This window comes from Austrofundulus limnaeus, unplaced genomic scaffold, assembly GCF_001266775.1.
Source record: "Austrofundulus limnaeus strain Quisiro unplaced genomic scaffold, Austrofundulus_limnaeus-1.0 Scaffold13, whole genome shotgun sequence".
Classification (NCBI taxonomy): Eukaryota; Metazoa; Chordata; class Actinopteri; order Cyprinodontiformes; family Rivulidae; genus Austrofundulus; species Austrofundulus limnaeus.
In genome coordinates, this window is record NW_013952415.1 from 135,627 (window position 1) to 154,811 (window position 19,185).

Consider the following 19,185-nt stretch of genomic DNA (forward strand, 5'->3'; position numbering starts at 1 on the left):
CTGACACCACAGATCACAATCTGCAGATCAGTTTACTTAAACCGCAGGCTCTTTATTATTTAGAGCTACACTTTTTTTTTCCACTCGCAGCTTAGATTGCTCTTCATATTAGCATTTTAATTTATTCATACTGTGTGGAAAAGTTTTWATTTCCACCTCTTTTTGTTCCTTAATCCCAAGAAGAGCGGTTGTCTTGCATTCCTTTAAAATAGTCACAGGCAGTAGTCCTGATGGTCTCCCAAAGTGCTTTTTTTAAATAGGTTTGCTGATTTTTCTTCTGCAGGTAACTGAAAATGAAAAATATGTCCTTAAATTAAAGAGGAAACAGGAAAAAAAGAAGTTGCAAAATTAAAAAAAAATTCTACTTGACAGTGGTGCTTAAGTTTGAAAGAGGATTAGGGCCACTGGGAAAAAAATCTGAATTTAATCTTAGAATTCTGACTTTCCTTCCCAGAATTAGGAAAAAGTCAGAATTCAGAGAAAATACCATTTTTTTTCCTGTGGCCCTAATCCTCTTTTGCACTTAAGTGATTTCCTGAAGAACAGAAAAAGTCAAAAGATCTAAAAGATGTACCATTTTTAGCAATCAATAGTCTACCAGCTCCATCTAATCCATCCTTTTGGAAAGAATTTGTTGGTGCTAAGACAAGATTTTGTCATATTTTACAGATGCACCAAAAAAATGTTATAATAAGAAGTTTTGCAATAGCAAGTAAATGTGCCACAATTGTATGTAGATTGCTGAATTATTTTGTCAGTTAGATTAATAAGTTACCTATTTATCTGTTTCAAAAGGTCTTGCAAGATGGTTTATTTACGTTTGTCCATCGATATAAAGTTTTTCCAGTTTGCATGTTCACCACGAAAACATCAACAAAATGTGACACTAAAGAAAGGCAATCTGAGTTAGAAATCAGAAGACAGCTTCCACCTGACAGAACAGAAGAGCATGCTTGAACGTAGCACAAACGGCAATAAAGAAACGTTTTATTAAAAACATTTTTTTTATTTATCAACAATGTGAGTTTAAGGAGTTGACAACAACGTTATACATTTACACCCAACTGAGAGTTATTCAGATTCTTTCTGGTTATACTATAAGAAGCAGCTACGTGATCGTAGTTATCATGAAAGTTTATACATTTCTTTTTCTGTATTTTGTTCTGCTCAAGGTCCGGGGGGTATTAGAGAGGCAGGTGGTGGTTGTGTTTGAGCCTGAACAGGACATTAGGCCATTACCTATCTAACTAAAGTGTACACAAACTAAACAGTCATTTATCTACCGGAAGTTTCAATTTCCTGTTCATCAGTAGTTAAAAAAATATATAAATCTTCTTATAACTGATTTGCTGTTTCCTCAACAGCATATCTAGTACAGAATCTAGTTGAACTGTTACTTTATCTTGAATTTGCAGAATTTTATTTATCACACCAAAGCTATGAATGCATATAAACTGGAGGTCACACATTGCATATTTTATTTATTTTTTTCAAAAAGTACATGCTAGCTGTGCCTAACATGGCCCCACAATGTTTCTAAAAACCAGAAATACAGTAACCCTGTTGTGACAGTTTCAGACATTATACCTCTAAGGCACAGTTTATGTATAAATTATGTTTTCCTAAACCCAGTATTGATTGTTTTTAAGTGGTGGAGTAGAGGATGGAGATTTCCAGGAAAATCTTGCAGGAGAAACTGGGGATGAATTACCACAAGTAACGTTGTTTATTTCATTACTGTTAAAGCCTCTAATATGTCTATCTCCACCAGATAAATCTGATTCAAAAGGCCCCCAGAAGGTCATTCCAGGAGCCAGACTCCTCCTAGGACTCATGGGTACCCTGGGAGAGGTTGGGCAACTTGCAGAGCCCAGTGGGGTGACCATAACACTTGGCATAGCCATGCTGCGCTCTGGCCGTCCCAAGTAGGGACTGTCCTCAGTGGGTGGCTGAACTGCAGCCAGTTCTTGCATCAGCCGCTGCCGGGCCTGTTTCTCTTTGCGGTGGCGGAACACCAGGATCAGAACCACAAGGATTATGATGAGAAGCAAACAAGCTAGCAGTGGCAAGATGATAAGAAGTGGGTCAGAGGCAGGGCGGGGGAGAATCTCAACATGAACCAGGTCTGTGTTTGGATGGTTTATTGGAATGTGTTCTGGGACAGGAAGAGGGTGAGGCTGTGGGGTATGACCGTTCCCCTTTCCTGTTGCCTCTGGGCTGCTCCCCAGTCTCCCTCCATGAGTCCCACTCTGTGTTTGGTTCCCCAAGCGGTTATGAGGCTTTGCCTTACGCTGGGTCTTTTGTTTTCTTTGTGACAAAATGTGAGGTTGCAAACCTTCCCCGGCCGCACTCTGTGTTACAGCCCCTTGTCCACCTCTTGCAGTGGTCCTGTTGTGTATTTGGAAATGGGTTGTTGTGTGTTCATGACTTGAACCATCCACTTTATTCAAAGTTTTCACGCCATGATGCATCTGGCGGTGGGGAAAGATGGTAAAGTGAAGTTCTCCCTTTGCCGGCTGGACATTTCCAGCCTTCAACAAGAAGGTAAAAGAATCATTGAGAGGTGTGGCAGGTGCATTGCCTCGAGCTGTTGTGACTCTGGATTTATTATTGTGAAGCTGGCTGTCGGAGTCACTGAGGGTTTCCTCGATGGCAACTCGGCCTTGCACGACATCTCTGAATGTAAAAGTCTTCAGGACTTCTGCAGCTTGGTCAACATCGTAGGTAATCTGTATATGTGAACACGGATACAGCAAATGAGAGCATCAGCAATGCCATAATACGACAATTTTATTCTAACTTAAACTGAAATCTTGTACCAAAATTTACAGCAATCAATTTTACCTTGACTAGTTTTCCATGTTTTGGTGGAGACAGAACTTCAAAGACTGGGTTGACTCTGCTGATTCTGGCCAACTCTGAGGCATCAATCATGGCTTTCCCCAGTTTCACGGCAATACCACTTGGAACTCTAACTGGTTCTCTCAAGTAGATCAGAGGCTGTACAGTCACATTCACTGTCTGCCCTGTTAAAGTTCCATAATCTACACCAGGAGATGATGCCGAGACGGAGATTTTGAAGCTGTCCTCTGATGCACTAAGATCCGTCATGTGATAAACAACGTGACCAAACTGGAGGTCCTCGTGGCAGAAGGTGATCACTTCTTGGTCGTTTATAGCAATACGTCCATGAAGTGGGTGTGTGGTGACTGTGTAGGAGATGTTTGCTTGTCTTTGGCCATTGGTTTGAGCTGCCAGCTGGTTGGGAGTCAGTACCACAGCGGTGCGGCCTTGAACTAATGACAGCCCAGTGTTGTTCACCATAGATATGGTGGGTTTAATCACCTCCAAGCTAAACAGTTTGTAGAGCGGACGGTGGTGACCATCGGTTACATTGAAATAAAAAACTCCTGTTGAGGATTCACCCTGAAAGAAAAACATGGAAAGAAAGATTGTTTCCTCAGCACACTGACCTACTTAAAGTTTTATAGTATATCACACATGCAACGTTGTACAAATGACCTGAGGCATTCAAATTGGTTTCACCTGCTGTATAAAATGCAGTCGGCCATGGTTGACATCATACTGAGTAAAAGAGGTGACTGGTTCCAGTCTTTCTCCCAATGTCAGGTAGCCATTGTTGGGCTTGCTGATCACAAGGTAGTGCAGCTCCTCTGGTGGTGTATCATGGTCCTCAACCTGAATGTTTAGGGTGGGAAAATTGTTCTAAAAAAAAACTCCAAAAGGAATGTCCACCAAGACAATCACAACAAAAAAGGGTCAAACCTGGAGATTATCCGGTCCAAGAACAACTCTCTCTCCAACAACAACTTTCATACTGGGTGCTCTGCTTCGGATCAGTGGTGGATGGTCATTGACAGGTGTCACTGTGATGTTAAACATCTCTGTCACTGAAACTCTGTCTTTACCAGCACGGCGGTGAGAAACGGTGTCAAGTGATGGAAAGGAAGATGCTGAAGCCGAATAGAGAGGGGAAAATAAAGTAGAAGAAGAAGAATCCGAGGACACAACAGACAAAGACGATAAACGGGAAGGAGTGGAATGGTGGAAAGGAGCCACCCAGGCCCGAAAAGTGAAGCTGTCGTTAATTGTTTCTGAGTCGTCGTGGATATATGTGATGCCAAACTTGTTCAGGGTGGCTTGTGAGAAATCTGGTTGGTTTCTGTGAAAAAAAGAGATTTCAAAACTCATTTATGTTTGGTATCGTCCAGACTGTGGCTATGATTCTCAGGCATTTAAAGTTCCATCACTTGCTTATATGTGATGCCTTCTGTTTTATCAGTTTCTTAAAAAAAGAATAGCTACGCACCTGGTGAGATTATGTTCCCGTATAGACAGAGCTCCATGTTGAGGCAGAGAAATCACTCGATACATGACATGGTGGTCTTTTCTCTGGGACTCTGGAACATTTCCCAGCAAATTAGAGGCATCCAGCTTGGAACGATCAATGGTCACACTGCCACCTTCTTTCACCACAGCACCTGAGGGAACAATACGGATGGTTAATGTTGCCCTCCTGAACTTTCTTCATCTAGTCCAGGAACAAGATGCTTGTCATTCTGAAAGAGCACTGGTACCAGCATTGTTCAGAAGTCTGGTCTTGAGTTGAGAGTTGCCCTGATGCTCATTAGCTTGGTAGGAGATTAAAATGGAGAAGGTGTGTGGAGGAAGAAAAGCAGGCGGAGAAGTCACAGTGAAAGAAAAAGAGTCTGATGCTGACCACCCGACTGTCTCCGGCTTGTTCTGATCATAAAGGATAATGCCATCATTCACCTGAGGGAGAGTGAAAGAATTAAAATTAAAAAGTGTGGAAAAAGAAAAATATACTTTTCTAAAACATTATTCCGGGTTTGTCAATTAACCCTTTCAAAGTTAAACCTGGGTCTTACTTATCTCTCACTGAATATTTACACTTTTGTTACTTGCCAATATTTTTATTTAACTTTTCACACACACATTCCTACCATGCTCTGAGTGAATGTGGAAATGTTTCTGAAAGAGTTGTCAGGCATTCGTCGGACCAGGCGGCCAAGTTTAGGAGGAGAAGTTACAGCAAATATTACAGACTGAGTTCTTCTGATGTTGCTGACATTGTTGGTTACAACTTGAAGCTCCTGATCTGAGATTGGTGTCACAGATCCTATGGGAGGAACAGAAGACTCGATGAGAAAGAGAAACCAGACGGGGACAGTGAATGATCATAACTGTACAAGTAAAACGTACAAGTTTTAGAAGTGTTCAAAACTACATTTTCAAACAAATACATAAGTCAAGATGTGCTCACAGCAAGCAAATTCAGGTGTTTTAGTTGGTTTTTGAGCTGGGTTCCTTATCTCCAGTGATAAGAAGCCTTTATACCTCAGCATACAGAGACATGATGGAAATGCTTCTAACTTTGTGGCAACAATTTGAGAAAAACTCCTATTTACTTACATGACTATGCCCCATTGCATAAAGCAAGGCTCTGACCTCAACCACATTGAGGAACTTAAGAAGGACATGGCATCAGACCTTCTCATCCAATATCAATGCCGTGCCTCTTAAATGTTCTACAGAATGAACGAGCGCAATTTCCTACAGAAACACTCCAAAATCTTATGCGATTCCCAGAAAGAGTAATAGCTACTTTAGGTGAAAAGGGGCACTAATGCCAGCATGGGGCTAAAGGCTTTTCTTGTCAAAATGTATTTTTTTTAATTTCATAGAGTTATAACTAGTTATAGTCACAATTCTTTGTATATTTTTGAGAATTTTCAGTTTATAAAAATCTCCAACTGTATCCATTCACCATACCATACCATACCATACCATACCATACCATACCATACCATACCATACCATACCATACCATACCATACCATACACTACTGTTTCAAAATGCTGCTGAGAAAGAATTGGCTTTAACCAGCTTCCTCAAAAAGTAAAAGCTTGATTTAACCACTGCTCAGATGTGATTTTCTAACTTTCAAGGATCAACTTTTACCCCTAAGTTTGTAACAGTTGGCCTGATGTACTGGGTCAATGAACCAACATCTACATCGGATGTCTCAGCGGATCTTCCAAAGACCATCATTAAAAAGCCCTCATTCATTGGTTTGACTAAACTGTTTATTGAGTAGTGAATTATAGAATCTGAGGGTGGTATACCTGGATAGACCTCCATGGGGTGGTTCCTCTGCATGGTGAGAACCAAAGCATGAGCAGTTGTGCTGAAGATCTGACGAGGAGCAACGTTCACTCCGTCATTGACCTGAAAGTGAAAACCACCTGATAATGGACCTGTGCAGAAGAAAGGACATGATTTAACAAACGCACATGTTAGTAAAAGGATCCCGCTGACACAGACACCACCATATGCGTACCATTGTGTACAAACACCAGCTGTCTGCTTTGGATGTGAGTTTGGGTGAAGTTCAGGATGTGACGGGAGGGGGCACTCTTCAGAGCCAAGTACCCATTGCTGGGAGGTGTGATAATGAATTCCAGCCCCTCAGGTGGAGTGTCAGTGTCTTCTGCACTAAGTTCATTCGTGGTTATCTCCGTTACTGAACCCATCCACATCTGAAGAACAAAAAGGACAGGCTGGAATCCACACAGTGATTTTCTTCAAACGTACATTTAGAATAAGCATGTCCCAAAGAAAGAATGCGTGATGCCACACATATTTTGTTTATCTGGGTGGTAAAGCAACAAAATGATAAACAGACCACCCATTAAGTGTGGAGCATAACTCAGGCTGAACACTGAACCTTCTTAGATACAAACTTCATATCAACAACAGCTGATAGTAATTTATTGGGGGGATATTTCTAACCTTCAGGCCTTGATTGGTTGTGACAACAGGAGTCTCATCATTGACTGGTGTAACAATGATGTAAATGGTACACGGCAGGCTGTGCTTCTTTATTTCTGTCTGGTTGGCCACAATGGTGAAGTTGTCCCTCAGTGTCTCACTGCCATCATGGACATAAGAGATGTACTCATGCTCTACCTGGAACCAAATGTTGGACAAAAAATAATGTTGCAAATTATTTTTGCTCAATATTGATGGATATTTTCTTATAGAGAAAGGTGTTTTATCATGCATGTTTAGATTTGTCACTGTATAAAGCTGGTCATACTACACTCATGCATCTGTTTCAAATGCTAACAATCTTTAACAGTTCTATGACAAGCAAACATCTTGAACCAAAATACATGTTAGATGTAGACATAAAGGTTGTTTATAGACGTGTGTTTCCTGTGCTCAGTCAAACCTCAGTGTGAGTGAAAGCATTGATCGGCATCCCTGGAATCCGGCTGTGCTCCAAGTGTCCAAATCTTGGTGGAATGATTACTTGGTACAAGAAATTCATCCCTGAGAAGTGATGACTTGCAACCTTGATGACCTTAGAAGTGAGAGGCTGGGACGTCCCCTCGTCAAGGACCAAATTAGACACCTGAATGGGCAGAAGAAAGAACTAAATGACAGTACAGTTTTGGGGTCGTTACAGTTTAAAAATCAAATTGGCCTATGTTTTTAGAGTAAGAAATAATTAGTTATAAGCATCTGTTTCAACGTTTGGTACCTGTAAAGGAAGGAGGATTGGTATGATATCAATCAGCAGCATGATGGGTCCAACCTTTGTGACCCCATTGGTTGCCTCCAACAGAACAGAGTCATTAGAGAACACTGCAGCCTGATGGTCATAGATGATCAATCCCTGGTTGAGATCCTCTTGGGTGAAAGAAGTTAAAGGCTGCTCCTTACTACCCGGGACAGAGGACTGGATAAAAAATAAAATAAAAATCAAGGATTATCTCTATGTGAATTATTGGGTTATTAAATGCTACTAGGGTCCAGCTTTGGATATTTTTTATCAGATGGGCAAAGAAGTCGACATGGTCAAAATCTAAAAAAGCTTTTGTCTTTGAGAAAAATAAATTTGTTCTAGTTTTAAGGGTATAAGTTAGCTTTTCTTACATTTTATGAAAAACTTCTTTTATATTTATATGAGGAAGCCTCATCAGTTTGCAAGTAAATCTAGCTAAAGTACACAACTTTAAACCACACAGAATATAGGCCCCAGTGATCCCCATGATTACCCTAAAATAAGGAAGTGGGTTAAGATAATGGATGGATACATGGATAATAGTACTGCAATTTGTGGAAATTCACCAATGGTACAAGCGATAAAAATGTGTAACAAACAAAATAATATATTTTTTTTAAATCAGCACCTGTGTAGTCAGGAAATCCAATGTTTTGCTGTTAAATGGTCAAAAACCTTTAGATCCTTTAATTAAACTTGTCTAATGATTGACTGATAAACGAATTAAATATTTTTTAAACTGTTAGTACAGCACCATCATGCGGCCAATTACAAAACATCAATGCAATAAAAGRTGAAAAATGTTAACTTCATTTTGGAAGCAAGACTTTTCTTCACATTTTAAACTTGTCAAAAAGCAGCTCTGTAGTAGATTTACCTTATGTAGGTGCTGCTTTTCTCCTTTTACATGATGATTCTTTTTGCCAGTGGATAATTTAAAAATCATGCCTGCTGCAGGAGATTTGATGACAGTAAATATCATCTCTGAGGGTAGYTTGTCCTTGTGCACCACCTGCAGGAAAAAAAAAGTTTTTAAAGAAAGAAAAATCAGATCACACATCTTGGTGCAATAATGTGTGACATAAATGAGCGGAACATTTCAAGAAATTTGGTGATCACAGAACAAAATATTTGCAGTCTTAGAAACCCTCTGTCTTACCTCTAAATGTCCCCTTGTTATTGAGACATTCTGTCCCTGTCCCACCACAACTGGGTGGTTGCTTTTGACAGTTGGAGGTCTCTGATGACTCTCCAGGTAAATCTTTACAGGRACTCCAATATCCAGATGCACTTCCCTCCTGCCTCTTTCTGTCCGCCGTTCTGTGCTCCTTTCTCTCGCTCTCGCTGTTACATTGAAAACATCCAACAGCTCGTTGTTTCCGCTGTGATGGTACGCCAGGCGCCCCGCCACCAGGTCCCCCTGGGTGAACACTGAAATGGCATCTGTTCCTATTATGGCCTCCCTCTGTCCYTCGTTAAAGCAGAGCACGCCGTGTTTAGGTGGAATAAAGACCTCAAACGTSACCTCCTGGGGGTCTCGGATGTCGAGGTTGCTGGTGACACTGAGGTTAGCAGAAGTCAGGGATGCAATCCCGCCCTGTTGGACCATCAAACCTGTGCTGTTCTCCACCTGCAGATAGGGATCCTGTGCCAACACCTGTGCCAACCCAAATCAATCAAACRAATCAAAAAGGAGGAAATTACCTCTARGCCTTTCAGCTTCATTGTTACACCTGTCTTTCTCTCATTCACACACACAACATGGATTCMGTRTTGCTTCTATTAAACCTTTGGTTCTCTTCTCATCAGAGCACACCTCTACTTCTCCAGGCTCTCTTCCACCTMCTCCCTACTCTCACTACATATCAGAATGCCTTAGATTGTAACGATTATGGTGTGAAAAAATACAATGAAATACAGATTTAAAATATATTTACCTCCAGTAAAGCTGAAACATAATGCTTTCCATCTGTTACGAAAAGAACAAAACGTCCTAAACTCACTCCGCTGTGGACAAACAGCACTTTATTCTGGAGGGAAGAAGCAAAGAATAAGTAATAAATAACTAGAGAAATTGCATTTCCTGCGAAAATGCTAGTGTGCATGCTTCATGCTAAAAACAGCTGCTGAAATTGAGCTGAAAATATTTCATAAGAATTGTTAATGTGAGCTAACTTTGAAAAGCTGAAAGAAGCAATAAAGCCTAACTTTGCTGAAAAACAGTAAAAAGGAGCCCAAATCTAGTTGAAAACAGAAAACAGCTAAAAGCTAATAGCTAAAATAGCTGAATATAGCTGAAAACATCTGTAAGAAACATAAATAGCACTAGGTAGCAGAAAAAAGGCAGAAAAAGTAGAAAAAAGCTGAAGAATAATAGAAAGAAGCAGATCTATACCTAAAGTAATATAAAACAGCTAAACTTAGCATAAAATAAGCTAAAGGAAGCAGCGACAATTTGAATTTAGCACCCAGATAGAGAAAGTGTTGTAAAAAATTGTAAAACTAGCAAAAAAAATCCATATAAGTACAAAAAAGTGATCATTTGTAGCAAAATGGCTAAAACTGCTTAAATTTTCAATAAAACAGCCAAAAAATAGCTGGAATTTTTTTTTATCAGCACAAGGAAGCATAAGGAGCACAAGTTTGCTAATAGCAGCTAAACATTAGCTAAAATTTCAGCAGATAGCTGGATATAGCAGAAATCATCTGTAAGAAGCATAAATAGCACAAAGTAGAACAAAAAGTAGAACAAAAGCAGAATAGTGGAAAGTAGCATACTTTTAGCTGAAATGGGCGAAAAAAGTAGCTAAAATTAGCACAAGAACGTGAAAAAGAGCATAAGCAGAACAAAATGTGTAAGGTGCTGTAAACATTTTAAAGGATTTTAAGGATGTTGAAAAAAACTTCATTCATTTTCAATGGAAAAATGTGGTTAAAAAAGTGAAACAGCTAAAAAAAAGCTAAAATACCAAAATAGCACCCCTCACACAAATGATCTGAACATTTTGATATATGAATTGTTGAAATAGCAAAAAAATAATCGTGGAACAAGTTAGATGCCAAAAAAATGTACGGAAGAAAAAAATGGTTTAAATAGTGTGAATGCTTTGAAGCATTTTAATGGTATTAAATTTTGCATGCATTTTTAAGTACAAATCAAACTTGTGTAAACTTGTGTATTCAGGAATTCAATCTAACCTGAATCTACACAAAATCCCTCTGCAACCAGTGTCTTCTGTATGATGGTGGAATTTGCTTACCCAAATTTACTAAATCCACACATCAGCTGATTACATTTCTTCACATTTAATTAATAAATGCTGACCTGCTCGATGTCACGCTGTGTGAACTCAAACAGCCTGTGACTGGGATCGCTGGCCAGCACCAACTCCCCCATTGGTATCCCCCTCCGTGTGTAGACCAGCCAGCTGTCCTCAAAATCTGAGTCATCATCACGGTAACGGAGATCATTTAATGTCACCAGCCTTTGTCCATCGCGGGCCACATGGAAAATTTTATCCACAACCCTAACAGGCCTCTGGTCGTTGACGAGCTGCACAGAGATATTAAAGATCTGCTCCTCTGTGGTTCTGTCCTCCTTCTTGTTTGTGTGTTTGTGTGGTTTCAGAACAATAATTTGAAACCTGAAGAAATCCTGCTTGGTCTCGCTGTCGTCATGAACGTACATGATCCGCTCCTCCATGATGTCTTGATTTGTGAACGTCACAATGTTGTCATTGATGGACGTTGAGTTGGACAAGTTGATCTTCCTTATGTGTCCATATTTTGGATTCAGCGTAACATTGTAATAAACCTCTCGATTGCTCGCTGTGTGGCCGAACAAAGCGTCTTTAGTAATTACTTTGCTTGCTCCTTCCAGGACTGAAAGACCTTTGTTTACGATGGTGATGGCGGTTGACTCAGCTTTGATGTTGATTCTGAAGTCGTACGGTGTTGATGCAGCGTGCAGTGAAAACACCTGAAAGCTGAAGGAGTCTCTTGTGTCATCGTGCAGCCTGTCGAAGAGCTCGTACTTCACCAAACCATCTGTGATGTTCTTCTGGCTGAAGGTTGAATTCCTGGGCAGGACCTTTCGGTTGAGGAACAGTTGCCCTTTCTTTGGTACCATCAGAAGCCTGAAGAAGATCTCGCTCTCACTGAGTTTAACAACCTTAGCAATCACATGCAGGTCTTCAGGAGTTAGAACAGCAGTCTCAAGGCCATTGACTTCCATCTTGCTCCGTGTTAACTTTAACTGGATCCACCGTATCTCTACAGGGAATAAAACCTCCTCTTTGGCCTGGGAGTTAATGATAATCCTACATTTGAAGTAATCCGTGATGTTGGTCTGAGTCTGGATGCCACGGTAGGTGCTGACGTATCGAATCTTTTCTCGTTCTAGAAGTTTCTGTGAGAAGAAGGTAGTTGATTTCCAGCCGCCGCTTGAGTGTAACCTTTGAATCTCGCCATATTTTGGCAACTCTGTGACATCATACCAGATGTCAACAGTGTTATCGGCCACATTAACTCGTACTGCAAGGTGGCCAGTGGTAATGATGGAAGCTTCGCCTTGGTTCACCTCTAGTCCAGTATTATTCACCAGTCGGTATTCGAGTTTTACCGCCATAATCCTTAAAACTACTGTGTTGCTCACCTGGGAAAATACAACAGAGAAGATACAACACATGTAGGTGAAAACAAACGAAAGAAAGAATTGGAAAAACATAGATGGAGATCAAATTAATGAAATGAGGAGAAAAAAGAAATCTGACTCTAAAGAGATAACCTGTTTGAAAGGGATATATGTTTCTCTGTACTGGGTATATTTCTGTGTTTAAGTCTGTGTCTGACTTACCCTTTGTCCATCACTGACCCTAAGTGCCAGCCGTGAGGCAGAGACTCCCGTGTGGACAAAGCTGATCTTACCCTCCTGTAGATCATTTAGAGAGAACAAGTTGATGACCCTGGAAAGGAGACACCTTCATGTTATTTGTCACGTTTCTGTCTAACGTACGGGTGGGCAACTAGAGGCCTTACAGCCCGCGGGTGACTTCTGTCCGGCCCGCCAATGAACCTCCCAAAGAAAAACAAAAAAACACTGTGAACAGAAGTTGTCGGTTCAGCCCAAGAAGACAGACTGAATAAGCAAACTGAACTAAAAAGCATTAAAATAACTTATTGCTTTTTGTATCAATTTGATACCATATTGCAAAAGTTTTTGTATTTGTTTATGAAGATTGACATGTTAAAAATAAAATGAAACAATGTTGTGATTGTTTTTGTTTTTACTGTTTGTATAGGAAATATTTTCTTTTAGCACCTACTGTTATGATTGTTGTCTGTATTAATGTTTTATTTTAGTTTCAGTCTTGTCATCTGTTTTCTTCCTCCTGTTTGCCTTTGCTCCAGCCCCGCCCACTCTTACCTGCTCCTCATGTTTCTCTCCCAGGTGTTTCCTGTTTGTGCGCGTTAGTCTCACCTTTATATTCTCCGTCTTGTCTTCACTTCCCTGTCTGATCATTGTGCTGTTCTCAGCCTGTATGTTTCTTGCCTTGCCTTGCCTTGCCTTTGCCTTTGCCTTTGCCTTTGCCTTTGCCTTTGCCTTTGCCTTTGCCTCGCCAAGTTAGTTTTTGAGCTGTCCAGTCAGAAATTTTTGTTTAATAAATCTTTTTTGTCCTTTTGGAAGCTGCCTGCACCCTGGATTCATTCTTTCCAAGCCATTCATAACACCTACATCACATTTTCYTATATTTTTATAAATGTCCTTGTCCTAATTACTTGTAGAAGCTAATCAAAATATWCTGTATAATCTACTGCTCTTTATAATGGGTGAGGGGGAAAATGGAATAATAAGCAGAATTAATACAATTCTGTTTTCGGCTCTCCAACATAACTCCAGTTTCTCATTTGGCCCCCAGTACAATTTAACGGTACCATAAAGCTCTCTAAAACGATTTTCAAAGACCATTCATGGTTGCATCATTCACAGCACCCACCTGCCAGGGTAATCATGGTGCTCGAGGTACCCAGCTTGAGCGTTGAGGTTGCCCATGGAGCTAAACAGCAGCTCTTCAGGACTGCTGTCTGGGTCTGACACACTCAGCACATCTGTTGTCAACTGAGATCATTATAAATACATTGGTTTTGATTTTTTTCTGTTGAATAAACATAAACATTTGTTTCATTCACACATACCTTTCGTTTGGACTTCTCCAGCAGAGTAAAAAGGTTTCCGTGTGGCAAACTGAGTACAGGAGCATCGTTAACAGGACTTATGCTGATGTCAAACCGATGTAGACGATTGTTCCTCAGAAAGACTGGAAGCTCCTTATATTTGGAGAAAACTGAAAATGTAAAAGAGTCATTCTGGTCCTCGGAACCACTGTGAACGTATAAAACACGGCCCTGTCTCAAGTCCAGTGCACTGAATGTCCACTCCTTTCTCTCTTCATCTGTTGTGATATTCCTCTCTTGCTTTTCATCAGGCAACCTATCTGGATTTGCTCCGAGGTTCAGCCGGAGCCTGCCGTGAACCGGATGCTCCTCAATGCGGAACATGAACTGCGATGGAGAGATGCCAAGTCCATGAAAATCCAAATTCACCTGCAAGCAGAGACGAATGTCAAACGCTACACAAGACAACTCCGACAGACATGAAAGCAAAACATCAAAGGGTTTACCTTCAAGTGTTTGGYATCGAGCAGGGCGTGGCCTCCCTCAGCTACCTCCAGCTTTCGGATCTGTAAAAGYTTCTGGTTGATTTCCTGTGTGGTCGCCACATCAAACTCAGGAGGATCTGTTGGGTTTAAGGTAATCCCTGTCCTGGGAGCTTGCCCTACGTTACAGCCCACAGTAATGTCTTTGGTGACTATGGCATGAGGTAAGCCAGTTTTTTGAGAGTTCACTCTAATGTTTCTGAGGCAGCCTTTGAACGAGCCTTCTCTTCCTTTTGCTGGAACAGAAGGCAGTCCTGCTTTTTCCAGAGCATCGCCGTTTAGTCCTCCAAGAAAAAAGGGCCCCTTGAGTTGAATGTCCTGAAGCTCCTGACTCAGGCTGGCCTTCACCATTTCCTTACCTACCTTCAACTGGATGCTGTGGGGCAGCAAGTGCAGCTGGATGGTGTACCAGGARGGGTTGCTGTAGAAACGTGTCAAGGAATGCAGCTCCGTTTTACCCCCTCTTCCATTTCCAACTGAAGCCACTAGGTGATCGTCTCTTGTCTCYATGGCTACAAACCCTCCTTCACTTCCAAAACTATACAAAARCATGCCTCCTCCTTCTTCTGTGGAAGGGTACAGTTCACACTCAAAAGTTCCCTCTTGGAGTACCTCCCATTGTGGGAGCAAAATAAAGGCTTCAGAGCTGAAAAAATTCACAGGATCTTCTTCTGTTGCCGAAAACTGTGTACTGCAACCCAGCGACACCTCATGGATGCTTCTGTGTCCAAATTTCTGCTTGAGACTAGAGAGTAGGTTGTGCTCATTGAAGACAACTTCATCCATGCAACCTCTAAACCCAGCCGAAACAGTTCGAAGGTAGGGACGGTTCAGTCCAGCTGTCCCACCAACGAGGAGTCCGTCCTCAACGCTGAGCTCCAGATCTGGTCCTGGCATRCGAAGGTTTGTGTGAGAGGTCCGGTCCACTGTCATGTTGATGCTGTGGTGCGTGTGGTTAAGATCCACAGTGTGCCACGTGAGATCATTCAGATGGATGCCCTTTTCTGAGCGCAGGAAACGCTCTCCGGAGCCCAGGTTCAGGTGTACCTGAGGTGTGAGGGTGGAGACGAGGAGGAAAAAGGCAAAAGATGAAGATCAGTGCCCTTACATCGGTGACAAGTTCTAGATAAAATATTACAAAAGAATCAACACAAATGCGGTTGTCTTCCTCAACCTCAGTCATGAAGGAACTTGCCGTAAATCGAAGCCAATGCCAGGGGGGTTACTTTTCGCTTTAGTCGAGCAATCTGACACCGTGTTGCATGCCTTCTTTCTGACTCGACTCTGGATTGTAAAAACCAACATATCTCACCCGAAATGTTTGGCTGCCGTGTCCCCAAGGCATTTTTTTTTCTCTTTCCTTGAATGTGTGAAGCATTCCTTCTGGGTGGCTCTAACTGCTCTAGTCATAAAACTAACACTTAAATGTCCCGATGCATCTCAGTAATCCAGGTAGAAAAATCAAAAAGAAAAAATAAGTGTGTCCTCTGGACGGTTTCTTCTTTAATAAAACATTTCGTCTCTCCTCCAACAGACTTCTTCAGTCTGAGGAGTTTCAGGTGAACACTTAATTTAACACTTAAATGAATTGTATTTAACRGAAACAAAACAAAACAAAAAAAGTAATGCCTCTCTTTTTCCTGTTTACATACAAGCTACTTTTGATGTGACCTAATTTATCCAGTCTTACCTGCAGACGTCCAGAGATCAGCTCCAAAAGCCAAAAGTCTCTGCTTCCTGCAGCTAAAAACAGCAGCCCGGACTGGCTGGAGGTTTGAAATCGTACATGGATTAACGTCTGAATGGACTTCTCTACTGTCTGCAGGTGGATGTAGCTATTGCCGTAGAAGGAAACTGCAAAACGGAAAAGGAACATAGAGGAAAACGTTAAACCTAAGGTGTGGCAAGATAAAGAAACRCACATGTTCATTAAAATGATAAAAATGTCTGTCTGCTTTTAGCAAGAAGCTAAAGTTCTGCAGAATTAATGTTTTTAATTGTGGATTTGTGGTTTTGTTATATAATCTTGACCACTCATTAATTTGCTGATTTGTTAATTTGATGTGACTGATTCGTCAATGTCATGTCTATTTTGCACTCTGTAGCTTTTATTGGAATTCAATTAATGACTGCTAATGGCTCCCAAAGTTCATTAGACTTCACTGTTTGGACCGACACAACTTGACCTTTTAGTGTTACAAAATGTAACATCAATACACTTGTTGCTGCTTTTCATTGTGCACATTAGAGCTGTAAAATCCTATTTCCAATATGCATTAAAAAATATCTTATTCATTATGGCAATGGAAACTTGTGTGTTTTTATAAGGTTTATTGGCACAGCTTGAGCTAATGCTAACACACGCTAACATTCATCAGGTTAGATAGCTATTATCTTTAATAAGCTAACATGTCATTTATTGTCAAAACAAGTTGCACTGAAGTCTGAACCTGTTTGTACTATTGCATCAAAATCTTTATTATCCCTAATGATTAAAACAATAAGCACCAAATGCGAAGCAAACACATCTATGTGTTATTCTCAGTTTTGACAGAAGTGGAAAATCTGTGGCATGTACTTGCATTTAGTGAAGCCAARATACCTTCCATTAAGTGTGTATAATAAAAAAGTAAAGCTGTCTTTATTTCCATTGATTTGGCCTACAAAACAATGATAATGGAGCACTCTGTCAGAACCAGGGTCCATTTGTGGAAACARACAGCCAATAGAGGTCAGAGAGATCCCTCTGTGTGTGTCTGCGTTGTTTATTGGTGATATTAATAACTCTCAGAAACAAAAGGCACAGCCATTCGCAGCTGCAGTAAATACAACAAAGCAATTAAAGAGCTCAAATTAYGAAGTAAAAAAACAAGAACTGACTATATTCTAATCAGCTTTGTAATTAAACTGGAGATGGAAACAAAGCCAAGAATTTTGATTGATTATTTATGATTTTTTTTTTTTGTTTACATGAGCTGTTTCACAACAAGGACCATTTTGTTCCTATTTGACACAAACCAGACTTTTATATTCAGKAAAAAACATCCCATGCTACAGTTTTCAATTCTAAGTATAGGATTTGTTTACTATATTTGCATTGACAATAATTTAATTGCATATTAATGGTTTTGTGTTTGGCATTGTGCACCAACAAAACAAAACACAACAAATTTATTTTGCATGTTTTAAATTTTGAAAACCTATATAACCTATATATATATATATATATATATAAATTTTGAATTCCATTTATTTTTCTGTTTTCTTGCCAGCACAAGAACCATTTTTTTTTCATTCTGAGAATTTTTTAATTTGATTTATTTAGCCTAATGCTCACTTCCTATTTCTGGTTAGTGTCAGAAAGTGTTTAAGTTGGGTAATAAACGTGTTATTATGTGTGATAAGTCTGGTCCAGTGAGAAGCACTCAGTCAGCAGGCTGGCCCAGCATGCTGCTCTTCATAAAGCCCATAAACCCCTGGTCATTATAAGTGTCCTAATCTGTCTCTGATATCAGAACAGTGGATTATTAGTAATCTTCCTACTCTCAAACACCTTGAATGAGGGTGCGCGCTAGTTGCATACAAAGAGATGTGCACAACTGTGCGAGAGAATTTTTATTGTTTTATTTATTAAAGCAGCAACTTTTGCTGTGTTTGAACAAACTGAAATCTGGAACTCACAGAGTTCCTGTCCAAACCAAAATATAAAAGCTTTTTGTCTGTGCAATAATAATAATAATAATAATAATAATAAACTGTTGAGCAGCAAGAAGTGCAGAATGATCTTGTTGATGCTAACTTATTTATGTGGCAGAAGGAAAGGAGTTGTCCCAAGACAGATTAGACAAACAGCACAGCATCATCTCAACTAAACTCCTCACTATGTCAAAACATGTCAAAGTTTATAATCCAGCATGCTGCCATATGTCCACAATATGAGACTGGATTAAAACACTAACTCTAGCTGTCAGGTATCATTATCATCTATATTACCTTTATCTTGTAGCAAATTTTAATTCAGTTAACTTTAGGACAAAAAATCTGAATGACAAATTTAATAAAATACAGCTTTTTCAGTATCACGTTAGGAAAATCAGTGTTTTTCTCTCTCTCCCTGCGTCTTACCTCCATAAACGTGGCCAGAAATCAGCAGGAGAATGAGCAGATCAGCCAAAAACCTTCCCATTGTTGATGAGGCTCTTATTATCTAATCAGCTGAGACTGAGAGCAACATCTGGCTGCTCGGTTCTGCAGCTCGTTCCCAGCACGGTGCAGGCTCTGCATCCCCTCAAACTGCAACTTCCAAACACTTTGTGTTTAGTTTGATGCAGAGCAGGAATCAGTTTTGAAAACATCTACCTGAGTCTGGTTTGTGGGGGCAGAGCAGAGCGTGTAGCTCCGCCTTCAGCTCCGCCCATCAAATCCTGCCTGCGGGTGCAGTACCAAACTGGGACACAAGGGGGAAGTGTCAACGCGCTTACAGAGAAGGACTGAGAGGAGGGTTGAAGACACAAATGAGGCTTGGCAACATGGTGACCCAGTGTCCCTGTAGTCCTATCTGTGGGAGTGTACTTTTTTCTGTCTTTCTTTTTTTTAAATTAAGAAGTCTCACATTTTAATTGATTGTGTTTTACTGGTATTTTTTGGTATTTTTAGGTTGAACATGATCATTTTATAAATCTGTGTTTTATTTAGCACTGATGACATCATGCATGCTTCCACACAAGCATTTTATTTTACAATTTTTTTTATGATTTCTCCTCTATGATCGATAAAAACTTATATCCTGTATGCATTGGGTGGTATTTAGTCTGTCAGACATTCGTGTGTTTTATTTGCTTTGCTTTTAATCATTC

The 19,185-nt window shown here is 40.3% G+C and overlaps 1 protein-coding gene across 1 annotated transcript; it reads right to left on the bottom strand.

Annotated features, from left to right (window-relative positions):
• Window positions 1-1,455: 1,455 nt before the first annotated feature.
• On the bottom strand, window positions 1,456-18,685 carry LOC106513517 (chondroitin sulfate proteoglycan 4). The gene is made up of 22 exons (XM_014002384.1): window positions 18,455-18,685; window positions 16,020-16,183; window positions 14,294-15,376; window positions 13,809-14,216; window positions 13,610-13,731; window positions 12,469-12,577; window positions 10,939-12,267; window positions 9,551-9,643; window positions 8,773-9,270; window positions 8,491-8,625; window positions 7,590-7,787; window positions 7,278-7,460; window positions 6,836-7,012; window positions 6,384-6,582; window positions 6,169-6,300; window positions 4,986-5,161; window positions 4,599-4,794; window positions 4,331-4,502; window positions 3,787-4,183; window positions 3,547-3,699; window positions 2,845-3,426; window positions 1,456-2,729 (listed from the first exon to the last, which is right to left on the bottom strand). Exons 1-22 carry the CDS (start codon window positions 18,513-18,515, stop codon window positions 1,623-1,625), a joined length of 7,674 nt encoding a protein of 2,557 aa, XP_013857838.1. The 5' UTR covers window positions 18,516-18,685; the 3' UTR covers window positions 1,456-1,622.
• Between the last annotated feature and the right edge of the window lie 500 nt (window positions 18,686-19,185).